Below are 22094 nucleotides of genomic sequence, written 5' to 3'. Positions count from 1 at the left end.
TAGAGAAGCGAGACTTATGAGCCTCCTACAAAACAATCTGTCTGACCCCACCAAACATCAGAACCTAGACCCGACCATAGCGGGTCAATAGCCCCCGGCTATCTCACACAAACTGGGTGTTCTCACCCCTAATCTTCTCAAGCTTCCAATTCTCCTAACGCATACCCTCGACCTGAGCTTCCTTGATCAAACCCACAAGTAGAGAATCCACCGATATCCACATACATGTCACTGGAGTAGAGGATCCAGCTGACTTGCGACTCAGAGCGTCCGCAACTACGTTTGCTTAACCCGGGTGGTAAAGGATCTCACAGTCGTAGTCCTTGACTACATCCAGCCACTTGTGTTGTCTCATGTTCAGGTTCGGTTGATCCATGATGTGTCTTAAACTCTTGTGGTCCGTGTATATGGTACAGTGGACCCCGTAGATGTAATGTCTCAAAATCTTGAGAGCGAACACCACCGCTCCCAACTCCAAATCATGAGTAGGGTATCTCGTCTCGTGCGACTTCAGCTGCCTAGACACGTAGGCTATCACTCGTCCACTCTGTGTGAGGATCGCTCCCAGTCCTGTGATGGATGCATCATAGAACACTACAAAATCCTCAACTCCTTTCGGAAGAGTCGAAACTAGAGCCTCGCATTGTTGCTGTCAGAGGGTCTTGAACGCCCTCTGCTGCTCGGGTCCCCATCGGAAATCCACCCCCTTCCTCATAAAACAAGTGAGGGACACTGTAATCTTGGAGAAAACCTATATGAATCTTCGATAGTACCCTACCAATCCCATAAACCTTCTGATATTCGAGGGAGACTTCGGAACCTCCCACTGCATAACTGCCTCGATTTTGGCCAGATCGACCAAAATCCCCTCCGGATTAATGAGGTGTCCAAGGAATTGAACCCCTCGTAACCAAAACTCGCACTTCAAGAACTTGGAATAAAGTCTTTCCCACCTCAAAACTCCCAATAACTCCCGAAGGTGTTCCTCATGCTGCTCTCGGGTCTTGGAGTATATCAAGATATCATCTATGAATATGATAACTAAGTGATCGAGCATCAGTTTGCAGACCCGATTCATCAGGTCCATAAATACTGTAGGCGCATTGGTGAGCCCAAACGGCATCACCACAAACTCATAATGTCCATAACGAGTTCGTAATGCAGTCTTCTCCACGTCCTCCTCCCTAACCCTGGCCTGATGGTACTCGGACCTCATGTCTATCTTGGAGAATGAAGATGCTCCGTGCAACTGATCAAAAAGGTCATCTATTCTCGAGAGTGGATGACAGTTCTTCATCGTCAACTTGTTCAACTCCCGGTAGCCAATACACATCCGGTGTGAACCGTCCTCCTTCCTGGCGAAGAGAATCGGTGCTCCCCATGGAGAATTTCTTAGACGAATTAACTGCTTGCTCAGCAGTTCCTATAGCTGTGATGCCAGTTCCTGCATCTCTGGTGGTGCCAACTGGTATGGAGCCTTGGCGATAAGGGACGCACCTGGCACTAGGTCAATCCTAAACTCGACCTGCCTTTCCGGAGGCACTCCGGGTAACTCCTCCGGAAATACGTCAGCAAACTCCCTGACCATTGGAACCTATGATACGAAACCCTGATCCCTGAACCGCGAATCCACCACCTACTCTAGATAACCATCACATCCATGTTGAATGTATTATCGAGCCCAGGCAGCCGAACAAAACCATGATCCCAAAATCTGGTGCCCTCTCTGTAAACAATCAGTTCTCCCCCACTTGGGGTTCGAACCACCACTCGTTGACCCTCGCATTCAATCAAGGCATTGAAGTGACTAATCCAGTCCATACCCATGATCACACACACATCACCCATTAGAATCGAAATCAAGTCTATCAGGAAAGACATCCCGAAGATCTCCAACTCACATCCCCAATAGACCGAAGAAGCAGAAACCCCCGTGTTCATTGGTGATAAAGACTCGCAGTGGACACTCTAACTCTCCTACTGGTACATTGAACTCCCTACAAAATGTATGAGATACAAACGACCGACTCGCCCCCGAGTCAAATAATACCAATGCAGGTAAGGAGTTCACTAAAAACATACCTAACCATAGGTACAAGCATATAAGCATAAAACATATATAATTAGTAAGGTAGGGGATAGAAATATACCAGCAACCACATCTGGTGCTGCCCTGGCCTCCTCTGGTGTAAGCTTTAAGGCGCATCCCTGGGCCCTCGGGGGCACTACTCGTCCCTGACTCCCATCAATAATCCTCAGTGTAGCCAGGGCTGGAGCCTGTATCGGACTGGTTGCGAGCTGTGGATAGTTGGTCTTCACGTGACCAACCTAGTGACAGTGGTAGCAGATCCTCATATCCTGAACCGGGCTATCTAGCGACAATCTATCACAAAATGCCTCTCCTTTCCACATTTGTGGCACTCGCTACTAGATCTACAAACCCCCGAGTGATCCTTCCCGCACTTGCCACAAGTTCGGCCCTGTTGTCCCCCTGTCCTAGAATCAGCGGTCTTAGACCACTTCGGCGGTGGTTGTGACTGTTTCCGGGGCCGGTTGTCGCTCCCTTAACTGCAGCTCAATCTCCAACTCACACCGCCTAGTGGCCTCCTGTAACTCCAATAAGGTATCACACCACTCAGGAGCAACAAACTGATGGATGTCAGTCTTGAGCATGCTCAAATAACATGTCATTTGAGCCTAATCAGAAGAAAACTCCAGGTAAAACATTTCCTCTCTGTGAACATGCGGGTGATCTACATCACCGTCTCACCATCCGGTCTCAAATCCAGAAACTCCTAAGCTAACCGCTCCCGCTCGACCCGTGGAATGTAGCGAGCACGGGACATATCCCAGAACTGCTCCTAAGTAATTATGACTCTCTGATCTTCATAATACGATCCAATCATCAATCTTCACTAGTCCTTTTCCCCAGACCTCAGCAGGTTCATGGCACATCTGACCTTCTGGTCAATAGGACACGAGCATGTGAAGAAGCACCCCCTATGTCAGATAACTACCTCTTGTCTTTAATAGGGTCTTGAGTCCCATTAAAACTAAGAGGCTTCGTGTTGTCAAAGTCCTGATACTAAAAAGCCCAACTGGATCCTACCCCTTTCGGTGTTACAACCATTGTGGCTGCTGTGGCAGCCGCCTCGGTGAGGGATGCATAGAAATCATTGAAATACTCCACCATGGGGATCTTGATAGACCCAAACATCTCTGGTAACTAAGCCTAGAAGATCACAGCCACCGCATCATGCAGTATCTCCTAGATCCTGGCATCCATCTCGTCTGGCCCCATTTGGCTGATAGTCTCGGGCACTGGGGGTGCCTCATGTCCGACGTCTCCTGATCCTGACCCAGATCCAGTCACAAATCATCGACTAATCACCATGCAAAAAATATACAAGGAAGATATCATATATTCCATATAACAATCCAGGAACCAACCCCTAACAAAACCTAGGCGTCGTGACTTCCTTGCTACACATATGGGTCCTGTGATTTCAGTAGTATGGGCCCATACTACCTTCCACACCTATCCATATTTGTTTCAAGTATCACTAAAACACCCTAAAACTATACATAAACATGGAATCCACTCAATCCTTACTCCTAGATGAATGCTAAATATCTCATAACCGACAGACTTATTCCAACAAACGATCCATGAAACTTCCACCAACCCTGCAACACTCGTGTATGCTAACCATACATAATGTTGTACCCTATATACTTTTGAATAATCGTTCCTACTCTAAGTCTACAACCAGACAAGGAACAAGAAATAAAGCTAAACCAAACATTCTTAGGCTATAAGATCTTAATTATGTACGAGTGTGATGCATACACTAAGCAACTACAGTAATGATGTCAATTTAATATGTGGAAAAACCCTAGGCTATCAGACATCATATAATCACGCAATTCTATCACGCAATTCCTGAAGATCCCTAGCCTAGTACTAGCATGCTATTTTAACATATCACATAAATCAAATAATTCGTAAGGTATTTTGGGGTCTATTCGCGAGCTTCGGCTGATCGTACAGATGCATCCTCCTTTATTATTTTGAAAACAATTTAAGAAAATCATTTTAAAATCGTGTCCTCTGTTTGAGACTGGAGACACGTGATTGTTTCCTCCAATTCACTCAAACCAAGGCTCTGATACCAACTTGTAACATCCATAAAAATTCAAGCCACTTTAAAAAATTTTAAAACATTTAAAACCATTAAGTTATTATAGTTTGTTTTCAAAATAGTTTAAACATCAGAGTATCCCCATAATCAAATCATAAAATCATGAAATATGAGGAGTTGTACGATCACGCCTTCGCCTTCCCACGATCATCAGAAGTACCTGAAACAATAATCTGTAAATGTAAGCTCGAAGGCTGAGTGAGTTACCCCCAAAATACCAATGCCATACAAATATAACCATATCATATAAACATATAAGCAACAACATGCATAATGAGCCATCAGTCTAACTGGACTACCTCACAAGCCATCAATATTTATGGACCGCTATATGAACCTTTGACACATCTGGACCGCCTCCTAGGGCCTTCATCCTATCTGGACCGCTCGTCGGGACTTCGGCCTGACTATATGCCATTCTGGGTATGCAGTCTATCCAGTCCACCATGGGTATCTTGGCATACAGCACAAAGCAGGATCTGCCTCAACCTAATCCCCTAACCCAACAACCATGTGCACATACATATAAATAATTAGTCATGTAGATCTAACAGATCACTAATCATGGCAACCATCATATAACCAGGATATCGATCTAACTGATCACTAACATAGCAACCATCCTATAACCAGGATACTGATCTAACCGATCTCTAACATGGCAACCATCCTATAACCAGGATACTGATCTAATCGATCACTAACATAGCAACCATCCTATAACCAGGATATTGATCTAACCGATCTCTAACATAGCAACCATCCTATAACCAGGATACATATCATAAAGCATAACATGCAATAAACTCGGATACAAATCCAAAAAGGGTCGATATTAATGCCTTCGACCCTATTATTATAGTGAGGACAACTCACCTCTCAAGTACTTCGGAATGATAATATCAACCTCTCAAGTAGCTCGGAATGATAATATCAACCCCTACTACTACCACATAATATCATTGCACATAACATAAGTTGTCTAACATAACTAAGTACTAACTACCCCTTCGGTCCTTTCCACCGGTACTGGGGTCTATCCTACCCATCCTATCACATATCACATAACCTCATAGCATACTAGCACATAATCATAACAAATAACACATACCAGGCAATTATCATAAAGACAATCATCTCAACTAACTCTTACTAGTGGGTCGGCCTTGGTGACTTGGACCCACTTCTACTAGAAGGTAACTCACATCTATGTCGTGTAGTGTCTGCATAGTCCTCGATACGGAAATCAACTTGTCTCGACTCCTTAATTCTTACACAACAATATTTATTGATTACCATTTCATACTCATCCCCCCTGCTACAAGGGTCAACTCAAGTCTAAGTCAAAGTCAAGGTCAAACACTGTTCAAAGATAATGTTGGTCAATCATCAACATCCAGTTGACTCGACTCGCCGAGTTGGTCCCCCAACTCGCTGAGTCCCCACTTCCACAAGATGCTAAAACCTCAACTCTACTCACCGAGTCCAGCAAGATCCCGACAAGTTCTCCTTCAACCAAAACATCGGGATCTTCTTCAACCGACTCGCCTAGTTCATCATTGAACTCATCGAGTTCATCTTCATCCAAATGAATGTGTCTAGTCTATGACTTGTCGAGTTCTCCTTGAACTCGTCAAGTCCGTCTTCATGGGGTTGGAACATTGCCTTGAACTCACCGAGTGGGCTAATACACTCATCAAGTTCCATGATTTCCAGGTTCCTAATGAGCCTAGACAACTGAGTGTTCTTCTATCCTAGCAACTGGTTCATCACTAGAAAGGATTTGATGGGCAAAATGTCCCGAATCGCCGAGTCCCATGAACGACTCGTCGAGTCCCTCTTGTTCCAAAATTATACAGTCGATTTCAATGGGTCTTATAGCATCCAAATCATGGGCCTGACCTCCTAGGGTCCATTTTATATGTAAAGCTACGAATTTAATGTCCATGCATGGGGTTTTTGGCTCAAAAGGCTCTAAAATGGGGTTTATATGGTGCACGGGCTTCCCATGACCATAAAGTTGGCACCTTTATGCCATGGGAACCCTCAATGGTTCCAGATCTGAAGTGTAACTCCATGATACACACCTAATCCTGAATATGGCCTTACAAGTCTTAGAAAAGGGTAGAAATGAGCGCTAACTAGAGATATATGACCTGGATGATCAAGGTTGAAGCGTTTTACTCTGAATGAACTAAGAATGAATCAAAACCTCTAGACCTTCTTGCTTCTCCTGGAATCCCCAAGCTTTTACTTCCTTCTTAAGCTTTAAACCACCACAAAACACACAAAAATGGATCAAGATCACTCAAACAAGGTTAGGGTTTCAATTTATGGTTTCTCTGAGTTGGGAGGGACTATGGAGGCTAGGTTGGGATGAGATAAGATGTTTAAATAGGGTGCAAACCCTAAATATTAGGGTTTCATCCAAACAGATTCTACTCATCGAGTTGGTCCCCCGACTTGTCAATTAAGTCACTAAAGTCCCCGAATATTGTCGAGTGTACTCGACGAGTTGGGCCTCCAACTCACTGAGTCCCAGAGCAAAATATGAAATTACTTGAATTAAATACGTACCAGGAACCGGGTGTTTCAAATCTCCGCCACTTGTTTTAGACTTCTTCCTCGAAGTCTGCTGCTGAACCTGGAAAGAGCTTGGGGTAGTGCTCCCTCATCTTGTCTTCCGGCTCCCAAGTCCATTCCGAGCCCTTACGGTGCTGTCATTGCACCTTCACCAGCTCGACCCTCATGTTCCTCATATCCTTTGACTTCCTGTCGAGGATAGCTATTGGCCGCTCGATGTAGTTCAGGTTATCATCCACCTGGATATCCTTTAAAGGCACCATGGCTGAATCATCTAGCAGGAACTTTCGCAGCTGGGAGACGTGGAAGGTGCTGTGAATCTGGATAAGTTCGGCTGGAAGGTCCATCCTATATGCCACCTTGCCCACCCGGGCTAAAACCCTGAAAGGTCCAATGTATTTAGGGCCTAGCTTCCCCCGCTTCCTGAATCGGATGACACCTTTCCAAGGTGATGCCTTCAGGAGGACCATATCCCCGACCTGGAATTCCAGGTCCGAACGATGCTTGTCGACATAACTTTTTTGCCGACTCTAAGCAGTCTGAAGCCTGCTCCAAACCTGTTGAATCCTCTTTTTCGAGCACCACTTCAGTGCTCCCCATGACCCTCTATCCCACTTCACCCCAGCATATCGGAGTCCTACACTTCCTCCCGTACAACATCTCGAAGGGAGGATGGTCAATAATCGCATGGTAGCTATTATTATATAAAAACTATGCCAAGGGAAGGTAGGTATCCCAACTACCACCAAAGTCCAATACACACGCACGCAACATATCCTCTAATGTCTGGATGTTCCGCTCGCTCTGACCATCCGTCTGTGGGTGGAAGGCAGTGCTAAAATGCAGACGAGCACCCAGGTCGTCGTGAAATTTCTTCCCGAACCTGGAAGTAAACCGCATGTCCCTTTCAGAAATCATGGAGACTGACACTCTGTGTCAAACCACAAACTACCGAATATAGATGTCTGTCAGATTCTCGGCCGAAATGCTCTTGTGGATCGGTATGAAATGGGCACTCTTGGTCAACTGATCCACGATGACCCATATCAAATCCACTCCAATGGTCGCGTCTTGTCGTGAGGCCTCTGGTGCTCTGCCTTAACCTTCCTATAGGTCAGGTACCTCTCAACATATCAAGCGACATCCCGCTTCATGCAGGGCCACCAATAATCAAGTCGAAGATCTCGGTACATCTTCGTCACCCCTGGATGGATGGAGAACCTAGACTCGTGGACCTCATCCATCAATATCTGCCGTACTTCGCCCCAATACGGTACCCATACCCTTCCATGCAGGGTCAACAATCCACAACTATCATATTCGAAAGAGGCTACCTGGCCTATGATCAGTTAGCACTTTCGACGCTCTTCTTTCAGGCCCTCGACCCGCGCCTCACAGATATGCTCCAACAACGAAGTTAGTACCATCATCCTCAGACAAACATCTATGATGGGTGCTGCCTTACGACTAAGTGCGTCAGCCATAACATTGGCCTTCCCCAAGTGGTAAAGGATCTCGCAATTGTAATCCTTCACCACATCTAGCCACCGATGTTGCCTCATGTTCCGATTCGGATGATCCATGAGGTACCTCAAACTCTTGTGGTCCATGTAAATGGTACATCAGACCCCATAGAGGTAGTGTCACAAAATGATGAGGGAGAAGACAACCACCCCTAACTTAAGATCATGCATCGGATAGTTCACCTCGTGAGGCTTCAACTGCCTTGAAGCGTAGGTGATGACGTGACCTCTCTACATTAATACCGTGCCCAACCCTGAAATGGATGCGTTGCAGTACACTAAAAAATCCTCAATGCCATATGGAAGGGCGAGGATCGGTGCCTTGCATAGCCTCTGCCCCAAAGTCTCGAACGCTGCCTACTGCTCAGGCCCCCAGCGAAAGACCACAACTTTCTTCGTCAACCGAGTCAAGGGTACGACTATCTTGGAGAAATCCTGGATGAATCTCCGATAATAGTCGGCTAATCCCAAGAAACTCCAAATCTCAAATGGAGATTTTGGAACCTCCCATCTCATCACGGCCTCCACTTTGGCCTAGTCGACCAAAATATCGTTTTGGTTGACAAGGTGCCCAAGAAACTGCACCTCGTGCAACCAGAACAAACACTTGGAGAACTTGGCGTACAAGCTCTCCTTCCTTAGGGTATCAAAAACCTCTCGTAGATTCTCCTCATGATACTCATGCGTCTTGGAGTAAACCAAGATATCATCAATGAAAATTATCACATACCGATCCAGCATCGACCTGCATACGCAATTCATGAGATCCATGAGCATGGCAAGAGCATTGGTAAGCTCGAAGGGCATCACCACGAACTTATAGTGGCCATAGCGAGTCCAGAAAGCATTCTTCTGCACATCCTCCTCAATGACCCTCATCTAATGGTAGCCTGACCGCAAGTCTATCTTGGAAAACCAAGATTCTCTTTGTAGTTGGTCGAACAAATCATCTATCCTCCAGAGTGGGTAACGGTTCTTCACTATTACTTTGTTCAGCTCCCGATAGTCTATGCACATGCGGTGCGACCCGTCCTTCTTCTTGACAAACATGATTAGGGCTCCCCAAGGTGAACTACTCGGCCTGATAAATCCCTTGTCTAGCAGCTCCTGCAATAGCGTAGACAACTCCTGCATCTCGGGAGGATCCAACCGATATGGTGCCTTGGCTATCAAATCCGCATAATGGACTAGGTCGATTATGAACTCCACCTGCTGCTCCGGAGGTATCCCAAGTTGCTCCTTAAGGAATACATTCATCTACTCTCGCACCACCAGTACATCGCTCACTGACGCCTTACCCGCCTCTCGAGTATCCATAACATAGACGACATATTTGGTGCAACCCTGCTGGAGGTAGTTCCTAGCCCTCGCTACTAAACATAAAGCGGGTCCGCGTTGTGGCCTTTCGCCCTGAACTACCAGATCTCCCCCACTTGCGGTCCTGATCCGAACCAACTGTTGCGCGCAGTCGATCACTGCTTTGTTGGGGCTCAACCAATCCATGCTTATAATGACCTTGTTCCTACACAACAAAATTGGAACCATGTCTATCAAGTAGCGCTCCTCATACAACCTCAGAACACAATCTCTAAAAAAACTCTGATTCTCGTATTGATCAGTTGTCTGCAATCTCGACATCCAGAGGGCAATCCATCATGCCAGAAGACTCAGGGAACCTCTTGTTAAGTGCAAGAGAAACAAATGGTCGAGTGGCACCTAAATCGAACAACACCTGAATTGGGATATCGTTCACATGGAATGATCCTAAACAAAGCATACAATCATGGCACATCAATATCATAAACAACATATAATAAAAGCTAGGGAGAAGAAATCATACTCGTCAATACATCGGGTGCGGTGCGTGCCTCCTCTGTAGTCAACTAGAAGGCTCTTCTCATCACCACTGGAGACTCTGACTTACCCTGTCGGCCGTCTGTAAGCTGTAGGGTCGCTGGAGCTGGCGCTGCTGCTGCTGTCAACTACGGGCAATTGGCCTTTTTGTGGCCTTGCTGGTTGCAGTGGAAACACAATAACTTTGATGTCTGAATAGTGGGTGCAGGGGCGGTACAATCCCTGTTCCCCGTCTTGCCGCACTTGTAGCAGCCCGATGTTTCTAATTGGCATACCCCCTCATGGGTCTTTCCACACTTCCCGCAGCGGCCCCAACTCTGTTGTCCCTTCGGCCTAGTGTCTGATCCCTTGGGCTTCTTCCCCGAAGCCCCAATCATATGTCCCTCCTCCACCTTCCTCTTCCAGATGTGCTCCAAGTCAATCTCCCTCTCCCTCGCCCTGGCAATCATAAAATCCAGGGTCAGACAAGCTGAGTAGCTGAGATGCTCCCGGATATCAGCCCTCAACATGTCATGATAGCGGGTTTTCCGCATCTCCTCGTCTCCCGCATACTGGGGCACCAACAATGCCTTCTCCCAGAACTTAGCGGTAATCTTCGCCACTGTCTCAGTCATCTGCCTCATATCAAGAAACTCCTTTTCCAGCTGTTGAAGCTCCACAGCTGGTGCAAACTCATCCCTGAACCAGGCTACAAAATCTAGCCAAGTCATAGCCTCAATGGTTGAGGCTCCTAGAGAGTCAATAACTGACTCCCACTAGTCTTTAGCCTTGTCCCTCAAACAACCTACATCATATCGCACCTTCGACCCCTCAAGCCAGGAGCTCGTCAACTGTGCAGAGTCAATGTCTGCAATCCATCTCCTGGATATGATGGGGTCCTTCGCCCCGTAGAAATATGGCGCACCACTCCCTCTAAATTCCTTGAAGGACAATGTGCGCGATCCTGACTGGTTGAACACCATGTCGCTTTAGGGAAATCCTCCATCATCTCTATGATCCCTTCCTTGATCAACCCAAAGATAACCAGGGTCGCATCAAAGATACCTCTCGTAATCTCTGACATGATAAACTCGTGTAGCCTCTCGTCCACTGGATCGGAACCTGAACCTGAACCTGATCATGATCCTGATCCTGACCCTGATCCTCCTGCTTCATGATGCGTAATCATCACCATTCTGAAACAAAACACATAAATGGTAGGGTCATACAACATCTCAAAAGATCTCACACTCTCTACAATTTTCCCGATTCCATATTAGCCCTCCTTGAATCGAGTACAGATCCTCTTCTTTCAGTACTACGGGCCCATACTACCTTCCACATCTATCCGTACTTTCTCTCAAGGATTGCTTTGACTTTACCAAGTCCCTTCTTCTACTGTTGTACTCTTTGCTAATCCCATCCTAGGCTTACCCTAGGGTAACTCTCCAACCCACTCTCCGCCATCATCCGTGTAAGAAGTTTTTGCTACCTTCGCCTAACTAAGTCACGGATACCAATACATATCACCAAGACTAGATAATTCTTCGAATGAGGGGTCCTACCCTACAACGGTTAGACTCAAACGAGAGATGTGAAATACGGATAGACCTAACCTTCTGAAATTATTTAGTCCTCGTAATATGTAATGTAATGTTTTCATTTACTAGTTAACTGAAGGTAACTAGAACTCCTATTAGCACAAAGCAAGCAACGTTTGGGCATTGAGTAATCCAAACCAAACATATCCTATCCAGGCTATCATGCAACTCAATAAGCACATACAAAAGGCATAGCATACATCTTCCTAGATCCATAGCCATATTCTAGCATGCAGTTCTCATGTACATATAACATGCATAAAAAGGCATCCTTCCTAGATCCTTATCCCTATTCTAGAATGCAGTTCTCATAACCATATCATAATATAACATAACATGTATCGCTATCTTAGGGAAAACTTACTTGAGCTCGGTCGGTCGTGCACATTACACACCTTGTTCTTTCTCAAAACTTCTTGCTTTATATTTAGAAAAACATTTTTCTTATGAATAACCTTTCAAACCCTCGGTTTGACTCTAGGTACCCCCGAAGGTGTGTCTGAATCCCTCTAACCACGGCTCTGATACCAACTTGTAACATCCCAATTTTCAAAGCCAAAAATTTCATTTTTAAATAACTTATAAAATAGTTTACCAAAACATTGTCAATATCACATCAAATCATAAAACCATAGCAACATGTCTTCAAAATCATATCATCAAATGGTAATAAAATCAGAGTACGATCACATAGTGCGGAATCTGGTGTGTGTGTGATGTGCAGCTACCATGTCGGCTCCTTCCCCTTCGCTGAAGAGGTACCTAAAACAAAACTGAAAACTGTAAGCACAAAGCTTAATGAGTTCCCCCATCATACCACATTCCATACATAACACATACTGCCAGGAATATCTGGGTGCCTGACCTACCCCTTCGTTCCTTCAACCGGTAACCTTGCCTAGCATACCTGGGTGCTAGCCTACCCCTTTGGTCCTCTCGACCGGTAACCTTGCCCAGCATATCTGGGTGCTGGCCTACCCCTTCGGTCCTCTTGACCGGTCTCAGGGGACTATTTCATCCCCTACTATTACCACATAATATCATAGCACATAGCATAAGTTGCCTAACATAACTAGGTACTAACTACCCCTTCGTTCCTTTCCACTGGTACTGGGGTCTATCCTACCCCTCCTATCACATATCACATAACCTCATAGCATACTATCACATAATCATAACAGATAACACATAACATACAGTTATGACAAAGAGAATCATCTCAACTAACTCTTACTAGTGGGTCGGCCTTGGTGCCTTAAACCCACTTCTACTGGAAGGTAACTCACCTCGATGTCATGTAGTGTCTGCACAGTCCTCGGTACAAAAATCAACTTGTCTCGACTCCTCAATTCTTACAAAACAATCTTTCTCGATTACCATTTCATACTCATAAACCCCCCGCCCCCTACAAGGGTCAACTCAAGTCCACATCAAAGTCAAGGTCAAACCTTGTTCAAAGTCAATGTTGGTCAATTGTCAACATCCAGTTGACTCGACTCGCCGAGTTGGTCCCCCAACTCACTGAGTCCCCACTTCCACGAGATGCTAAAACCTCAACTCTACTCGTCGAGTCCAGCAAGAGCTCGACGAGTTCTCCTTCAACCAAAACATCGGGACCTTCTTCAACCGACTCACCGAGTTCATCCTTTAACTCATCGAGTTCATCTTCATCCAAATGAATGTGTCTAGTCTATGACTTGCCGAGTTCTCCTTGAACTTGTTGAGTCCGTCTTCATGGGGTTGGGACATTGCCTTGAACTTACTAAGTTGGCTCATACACTCATCGAGTTCCATGATTTTCAGGTTCCTAATGAGCCTAGACAACTGAGTGTTCTTCTATCCTAGCACCTGGTTCATCACCAGAAAGGATTTGATGGGCAAAACGTCTCGAATTGCCGAGTCCCTCTTGGTCTAAAATTATACAATCAATTTTAATGGGTCTTATAACATCCAAATCATAGATCTGACCTCCTAGGGTCCATTTTATACGTAAAGCTACGAACTTGATGTCCATGCATGGGGTTTTTGGCTCAAAAGGCTCTAAAATGGGGTTTATATGGTGCATGGGCTTCCCATGGCCATAAAGTTGGCACCTTTATGCCATGGGAACCCTCAATGGTTCCAGATCTGAAGTGTAACTCCATGATACACACCCAATCTCGAATATGGCCTTAAAAGTCTTAGAAAAGGGTATAAATGAGCCCTAACAAGAGATATATGAGTCGGGTGATCATCGTTGAAGCTTTTACCTTGAATGAACTAAGAATGAAGCAAAACCTTTGGACCTTCTTGCTTCTTCTGGAATCCCCAAGCTTCTACTTCCTTCTCAAGCTTCAAACCATCACAAAACACACAAAAATGGCTCAAGATCACACAAACAATATTAGGGTTTCAATTTAGGGTTTCTATGAGTTGGGAGGGACGATGGAGGCTGGGTTGGGACTGGATAAGATGTTTAAATAAGGTGCAAACCCTAAATATCAGGGTTTCATCCAAACAGATTCTACTCGTCGTGTTGATCCTCCGACTCACCAAGTAGGTCACTAAAGTCCCAGAATATTATCGAGTCTACTCGACGAGTTGGGCCTCCAACTTGCCGAGTCCCAAAGCAAAATATGAAATTACCTGAATTAAATACGTACTAGGAACCGAGTGTTACAATAAAGTTGTAAAGTTTATACCTGAGAGTCAGGGTGTTAAAGTTGGACACACATCATTATGTATTAAGTGACCCTAGTTGTATGGGTTTTAACAAAATTACCATAAGGTCCACGGAACAAACCATGTGAACTACACAATTACCACTTTTGAAAAGTTCATTTTTGTCATCATTGTCGTCGTTTATCGTTTCTTTCACAACGAAAAGGAACGAATATCACCCTTTTTGTTTTTGATTGTGGGTTATTGGTTGATAAACATGAATGTGATTCAGGTGGTAATCAATAAACCTTCATTTTTTAGTACAATAGTCGTGACTATTACCCGAACACTCTACAAAGTGGGTTTTAGTGTTTCAAGTTATTTTGTTTTATATTTGGGATTGATAAGCGTTGAATATCAGTTTTTTATTGAATTGAAGTTGTGAAAAGAAATTGTAACTGGTGTGAATGATGAACCCCTCATGAATTGTTCACGAAGATCCACAAGATATGTGAGATTGTCGGCTAACCATACATGAATGGTTGAAATTATTCAATTTGATGTTGTTGTAAATATATGTGTGTGTGAATATATACCTATATTTTCATGTGTGATTCAATATGTATGAACATTGTCTAAAATATCACTTAATACAAAGTTTTTACCCCGTGTAACCATCAAGTGAAAGTGTACTTTATGAATGAAATAAAGTATAGGTTGCCTCCTTCTCAAGCTCAAATGACATTATTTAGAAATTCATGTTTTGAGTAGTGGTTGGAACTTTGTAATACAAATGAGGACCTTCCTCTCATTTATACGATGTTGATTTCAATGATCCCTTGTGAACATAACGCTGATGTGTTGTGGTTTCAAGTTAGAGGATACGAGCTCCATCGTGGATCGGGTAAACTTTTTATTATCTCCGATTTATGGTTTTGTAGTGTTACATTAGTGGACGAGAATGATATTTTCCAGTTTAAGACGTGGTTCTTCCCCCAACAAAAGTCATACCAATATCCAATTTAAGATGTGCTTCTTCCCCTACAAAAATCATACCGACAAGATTTCAAACATTAATTTCCATTAAAAGATTAGTTAGTGATTATATATATATATATATATATATATATATATATATATATATATATATATATATATATATATATATATTTCATAATAATATTTCAAAAATGGAGATTTACTTGTTATTTTGGAATGTGATTTTAACATGTACATGTGCATCCACTTAAATCCACTTAAGACGAGTCCTACGTTGTGTGGCCACTATAACATGGGTACCCAAAACTTTGTTATAATACTTAGATAGAGGGCTGTGAGGACATTCTACAATGCATGCACGTGTGTGTGTGGATTTACTACCCTACATACAGTCTAGTGCAATGAGCCACTAGTATCTGGAATTTTAGAATGGACAATGATGTATATTGTGTTATGTGCTAGTTATATAAGAGCTAAGATGGAAAATGATGTATATTGGGTTATGTGCTTTCCATATACAAGTTCGGATTTTTTAGATTTTATCTTTTTAAGGATTGGTTTGTGTCATGGGAATAGAAGCATGTTGCATTTGCATTTTTTTTTAAATTATTATTAGGGATTTTAGTGTACTTTTGCAAATACCTAACTTTGAAATGTTCTCTCCCCAGCATTGAACCATAAAAATTATTTTCATATGTTGTAAACTTTTTTAAAGGTTTGAATTTAGATTTGGACTCAAGATGTTATCTTACACAATTAAAGAGTTGACATCTAAAATGCTTATTAGGCTTTCTAAGCCTAACATGTGTATTTTGATTTGACATGTATTTGATTTTGAGAACTAAAAAGGAAAGTAGGATGAATACACTTTTAGAAAACCAATTGAATATCTATAGACTTTGTATATAACTTTTCCTTTGCATTCTTTGATTCATCATAGTTGTTAACAAACTATGTTAAACTTTAACTGTTGAGACCTAATTCCATAAATTAAACTCTTTTGGTATTAAAAATTCTATTTTGAAAGGATTATTGAAAATAACTAATGTGATGAATGGTTTCATCAACTTCTCTATTAACTTCTTTTCATCAATTCCTAAGAATAAAGATGTTAGAGGTGGGGTTCTTCATTTTCAAAGTTTTATTTGTTCCCAAATATTATGCTTCAAGTTGATAAAGAGTTAGTGGTAGAAAGGTGGTGGATTGATTAAAAAAGTAAGGTGAAATCAATTAATATACCGATCATTGCTTATCATCTTGATAAAGTCTGTCCATTTAAACCGGTGAAAATAAAATTTACTTTTTTGAAAATTTTTATGATTAAATTTTTCTAAAACTCTTCACTACTTTGAAAACAAAAATAAAATAATGTTTTTGTAAATAAAAAATTGAAAATAAGATGAATTTTCTAAAATATTTCCTTCACACATCAAAGTCGTGTACGGTTATGAAACAGGGAAGCCGGAATATTATGAAGATCAATAATTGATCGAGATGATAAAAAAAAATAACAGGACTTTAATAAGGGGCATTAATGTTAAATCTAGCAACACAACTCCCATTTTCGCTTTCACTCCATTTTCTCTTTCAACCAGTTCCAGTTTTCCTAGTCTTTAGATTTTAGAACACGCACCCTTCTCTCTCTCTCTCTCTCTCTCTCTGAGTAAAACTTATAACTGGACTGCATTGGCTTCACGGCGAGATGTCTGCATGTGCACGGTTGTTTCTGGCGCCGGCGCCGTCTTTCTGACTTTTGAGATCCGACTTTTAGTAATCTCTGGCGATTGTCTTATCGACGGGATTCGTGATGGTTTCACGGTGAGATCCAGATTTTCTCTCGCCGCTATTATGTTTGAATCTCAATTATCTTTAACGCTGATTATATCAGTTCAATTTGATTCAATGTTTTCTTTCATGATGTAAAAATCGGTTGAAAGGTTTTGACCTTTTTGATGAATTTTGATCGACACAAAGGGGGGAACGTTGATATGTGATGCAAATTTGGGTTCTCTTTTGAGGCCAGGGCTTTCGTGTTATTCTGATTTGCATAAATCGACGAACATGATGATGAATAATTGCATTCAAATATCAAACGCGGATTCTGTTTACAGAGGAAAAGAGGTATAGCAAATTGAAATTGGGTTTTTTTTTTTCTTAAGTTTTTGGGGTATATTATTATTTGGGTATACAAAAATGAGGTTAGATTCTGATATCAAGAAGCTAATGAGCTCTTGTTATAAGACAAACAACTCTTCCTCAGAGTATTTCTTTGAGGAAGAAAACGATCCTCTTCTTCCCGGCATATATGACGATGTCGCTCTAATTTCTCTGGCTAGGGTATCCAGATTCGATTACGCGTCACTCTCCTGTCTAAACACCAAATTCAATTCGCTAATAAAAAGCGGGTATCTGAACAATTTAAGGAAACAATTAGGGATAATAGAGCATTCGGTATACATGGTTTCGGATCCCAGAGGTTGGGAAGGATTCGATCCAACAAGAAAGAAATGGATGAAGCTCCCCAAAATCCCTTGTGACGAATGTTTCAATCACGCAGATAAAGAATCGTTAGCAGTAGGTAGTGAATTACTGGTTTTCGGGCGTGAACTTTTCCAATTTGCCATATGGAAATACCGATTGAAATCCCACGACTGGGTAAAATGCGAAGCAATGAATCATCCCAGATGTTTATTCGGTTCAGGAACTCTGGGATCGATTGCCATTGTTGCAGGAGGAAGCGATCAAAACGGAAACATTTTAAAATCTGCTGAACTATACGATTCAACATCTGGTAAATGGGAAATGCTACCTAACATGCATTCTCCAAGAAGATTATGCTCTGGTTTTTTCATGGATGGGAAGTTTTATGTGATAGGAGGGATGACGAGTTTGAACGATTCATTAACTTGTGGTGAAGAGTTTGATTTAAACACAAAAAAATGGAGGAAAATTGATGGGATGTATATCTACCCGAATGTAAACCGGGCAGCTCAAGCACCTCCATTAGTTGCAGTTGTGAAAGATGAGTTGTATGCAGTCGAGTATTTAAGCAACATGGTGAAGAAATATGATAAAAAGAAGAACGAATGGAATGTTTTGGGGAGGCTTCCAGTGAGGGCAGATTCGTCAAATGGTTGGGGATTAGGGTTTAAAGCTTATGGAGATGGGGTTCTTGTTGTAGGTGGACAAAGGGGTCCTGAAGGTGAAGCCATTGTTCTTAATTTTTGGAATCCAGAATCCGGGGTTAAAAATGGTATTTTGGATTGGAAGGTTCTTGGTGTTAAAGAACATTCTGGAGTTTTTGTTTACAATTGTGCTGTGATGGGTTGCTGATTGCAGACCTTGTTTGTTCAATGTTCAATGTTCAATGTTCATCATCTTAATTTGAAGATGTATGATTGTATTTGTAAGTTATTAATTTAAGTTGTTTATTGTGTGTTTCTTTTGGTAATAAAATTATTGGGAAATTTTCATAATGAAGGTTTAAGTTGACTGTTTTGTTGTTTGGTAGTTGGGAGTTGGGACCCATTTTTACTATTTTCATTTATTTATTTTTTTTAACATTAATGTCTGGTTTTGGCATATCAATCAATTCCCAAATGAAGAAATATCCTTCCATTTATAGTGGTGAATAACTGGAGGCTCTGTTTTTATGCTGTTTGATATGATTTAATTAACAGTAACATGTCTGGAGTTTCTAGGGTTTTTTTTGTCATTTAGGGTTAGGGCCATATTATATAATTATGAGCAATGATTCTTATGCAAACAGTTAGAGTGGACTCTGTGGTTAGTTACCACCGATCAAGGGCAGCCATAAATGAGGGTTAAATGAGTCATTTCATGTTTAACTGCTGTATGTTTGGGGAAATGTAGAACTAGACTAACATAAAATTTTCTTGTTAGTATGATATGTATGTCTATTATGATATGAATATTTTGACATTAATATATTTCTTAAATTGTGTAAATTTCCAATTATTCATTTTTGTAATTTGATCTTAATTTTTTTTTTTCAAAATCATATTCCATAAAACATAGACCTATGATTAATTTTTTTTTCACTCAAATCGAGATTGTACTTCTTGACTTCTTTTCTTGTTTATATATATATATATATATATATATATATATATATATATATATATATATATATATATATATATATATATATGTTCAGGTTCATTTGAGACCATTCTAATTTTGTGAGACCAAATCTAAAAATAATTTTAAAATACAAAATAAACGGAAAAATCCAAAAATTCTTTTTTTCAATATTATTTTCGGAAATTGAATTAACTAAAAAAAATTTAAAAAAATAAAAAATAAAAAAAAAATCCCCTTTTTATTTAAAAAAAATACGTGAAATATTCTAAATAGAATATTACACTGACATATTCTAAAAAATAATTTTAAAATACTAAATAAATGGAAAAATCTAAAAATTCTTTTTTTAAATATTATTTTCGTAACTTGAATTAACTAAAAAAAATCCTATTTTTTTGAAAAATACGTGAAGTATTCTAAATACAATATTACACTGTACATATTCTAAAAATAATTTTAAAATGCAAAATAAATGGAAAAACCAAAAAAATCTTTTTTTAAATATGATTTTCGGAACTTGAAATAACTAAAAAAACTTTTAAAAATGCGTCTTACGGTCTCACAAAATTAGGTCGTCTATATATATATATATATATATATATATATATATATATATATATATATATATATATATATATATATATATATATATATATATATATATATATATATATATATATATATATATATATATAGGGTTAGGTTCATGTGAGACAACCTAATTTTGTGAGACCGTGAGATGCATTATTTTATTTTTTTATATTTTTTTTCATTTTTTTTAGTTAATTCTAGTTCCGAAAATAATATTTAAAAAAAGAATTTTTGGATTTTTCCATTTATTTTGCATTTTAAAATTATTTTTTAGAATATGTTAGTGTAATATTCTATTAAAATATTTCACGTATTTTTCAAAAAAATGGAATTTATTTTTATTTATTTTTATTTTTTTTAGCTAATTCAAGTTCCAAAAATAATATTTAAAAAACGAATCTTTAGATTTTTCCATTTATTCTGCATTTTAAAAATATTTTTTAGAATATGTCAGTGTAATATTCTATTTAGAATATTTCACTTATTTTTTAAAAAAAAAAAAACAAATTTTTTTTAATTTTTTTTAGTTAATTCAAGTTCCGAAAATAATATTAAATTTTTTTTTTTTTTGGATTTTTCCATTTATTTTGCATTTTAAAATTATTTCTAGATTGGGTTTCACGGTCTCACAAAATTAGAATGGTCTCAAATGAACCTAAACCTATATATATATATATATATATATATATATATATATATATATATATATATATATATATATATATATATATATATATATATATATATATATATATATATGTATAGGAGTAGGATCAAATGAGAACACCAAAAAAGTTGAGAACGTGACAACAAAGTATATTTATTTTTTATTTGATTTAGTCATTTGTGGAGGAATGATACATTTTTTCGCCTTTAATTTCAATTGAAGAGAAAAAAAACATATTCATGTTGATTGTGCATAATAATTTATCATTTCTCCACAAATGAATACATGGAATCACAAATGAATATACTTGTTCTCGCGTTCTCAATCTTTTAGGTGTTCTCATTTGATCATATATATATATATATATATATATATATATATATATATATATATATATATATATATATATATATATATATATATATATATATATATATATATATATATATTGGACACATGACATTTTCTGTAAATTTTGAATTTTCTATTTTCCACTTGTCATTTTATTATATGTTTCATTTTATTAAATTAAAATTCCACATTTAAAGCCTCATTAATTTTAATAATTCAAAAAAATTTCACATTTTTCTTATAAACTCAAAATTCTCAAATTATAAAAATTTCATATTTATTTTTTTTAAATAAACTCATGTAATACATGGGTCTTACACATACTATATATATATATATATATATATATATATATATATATATATATATATATATATATATATATATATATATATATATAACTTATTTTCCCGAAAACCCGAGAACTAAAAGTGGAATGTTTTGATCAAAAGTAATTCATTAAGGACATGATAAACATCTTACCTATCTCATTTAATGTTTAATTTTTTTTTATGTTATTTAATATATTCATATAAATATCTAAAAATTTACATCGTAAATCAAATTTTCAGATTTTTTTTAAATATAGTATTTTTTTTCGTTTTTCTTCTTAAAAATGCAAATTTTTTAATTTTTATAGAGAACATGAATTTTAGAAAAAAAAATTATTGAAAAAAATATTATTTTTAAAAACTTCAATTTAAAAAAAAAAAACATATTTTTTTTCAAAAAAATGCATTTTTTTTCAAAAAAATGCAATTTTTTTCAAAAAAATGCAATTTTTTTCAAAAAAATGCAATATTTCTAAAGAAAACAGCAGTTTTTTCAAAAAAAAAAGTACAAGTTTTTTTTAAAAAATGCTATTTTTCAAAAAAAAAACTTCAGTTTTTAAAAAAATTGCATTTTTAATAAAAAAAACTACAATTTTTTTAAAAAAACTAGAAGTTTTTTTTTTAAAGAAAGTTACATTTTTTTCAAAAAAAAATGCATTTAAAAGAAA

General features: G+C 39.1%; 1 protein-coding gene across 2 annotated transcripts; it reads left to right on the top strand.

The window, feature by feature from the left end:
• Positions 1-16941: 16941 nt before the first annotated feature.
• Positions 16942-18857, top strand: LOC145032429 (F-box/kelch-repeat protein At5g60570-like). Of its 2 annotated transcripts, XM_078981238.1 has the most exons (2): positions 17288-17502; positions 17718-18857. In XM_078981238.1, the coding sequence occupies exon 2, from the start codon at positions 17839-17841 to the stop codon at positions 18712-18714; it is 876 nt and encodes a 291-aa protein (XP_078837364.1). In that variant the 5' UTR covers positions 17288-17502; positions 17718-17838; the 3' UTR covers positions 18715-18857. The 2 variants fall into 2 exon arrangements, with proteins under 2 accessions (XP_078837363.1, XP_078837364.1); XM_078981237.1 differs by having other exon boundaries at positions 16942-18857.
• Positions 18858-22094: the final 3237 nt, after the last annotated feature.

This window comes from Lactuca saligna, chromosome 2 (assembly GCF_052625555.1).
Source record: "Lactuca saligna cultivar CGN05327 chromosome 2, ASM5262555v1, whole genome shotgun sequence".
Taxonomy (NCBI): domain Eukaryota; kingdom Viridiplantae; phylum Streptophyta; class Magnoliopsida; order Asterales; family Asteraceae; genus Lactuca; species Lactuca saligna.
The sequence above is the reverse complement of the archived record's forward strand: the minus strand, read 5'-3'. Positions and strand labels throughout refer to the sequence as shown.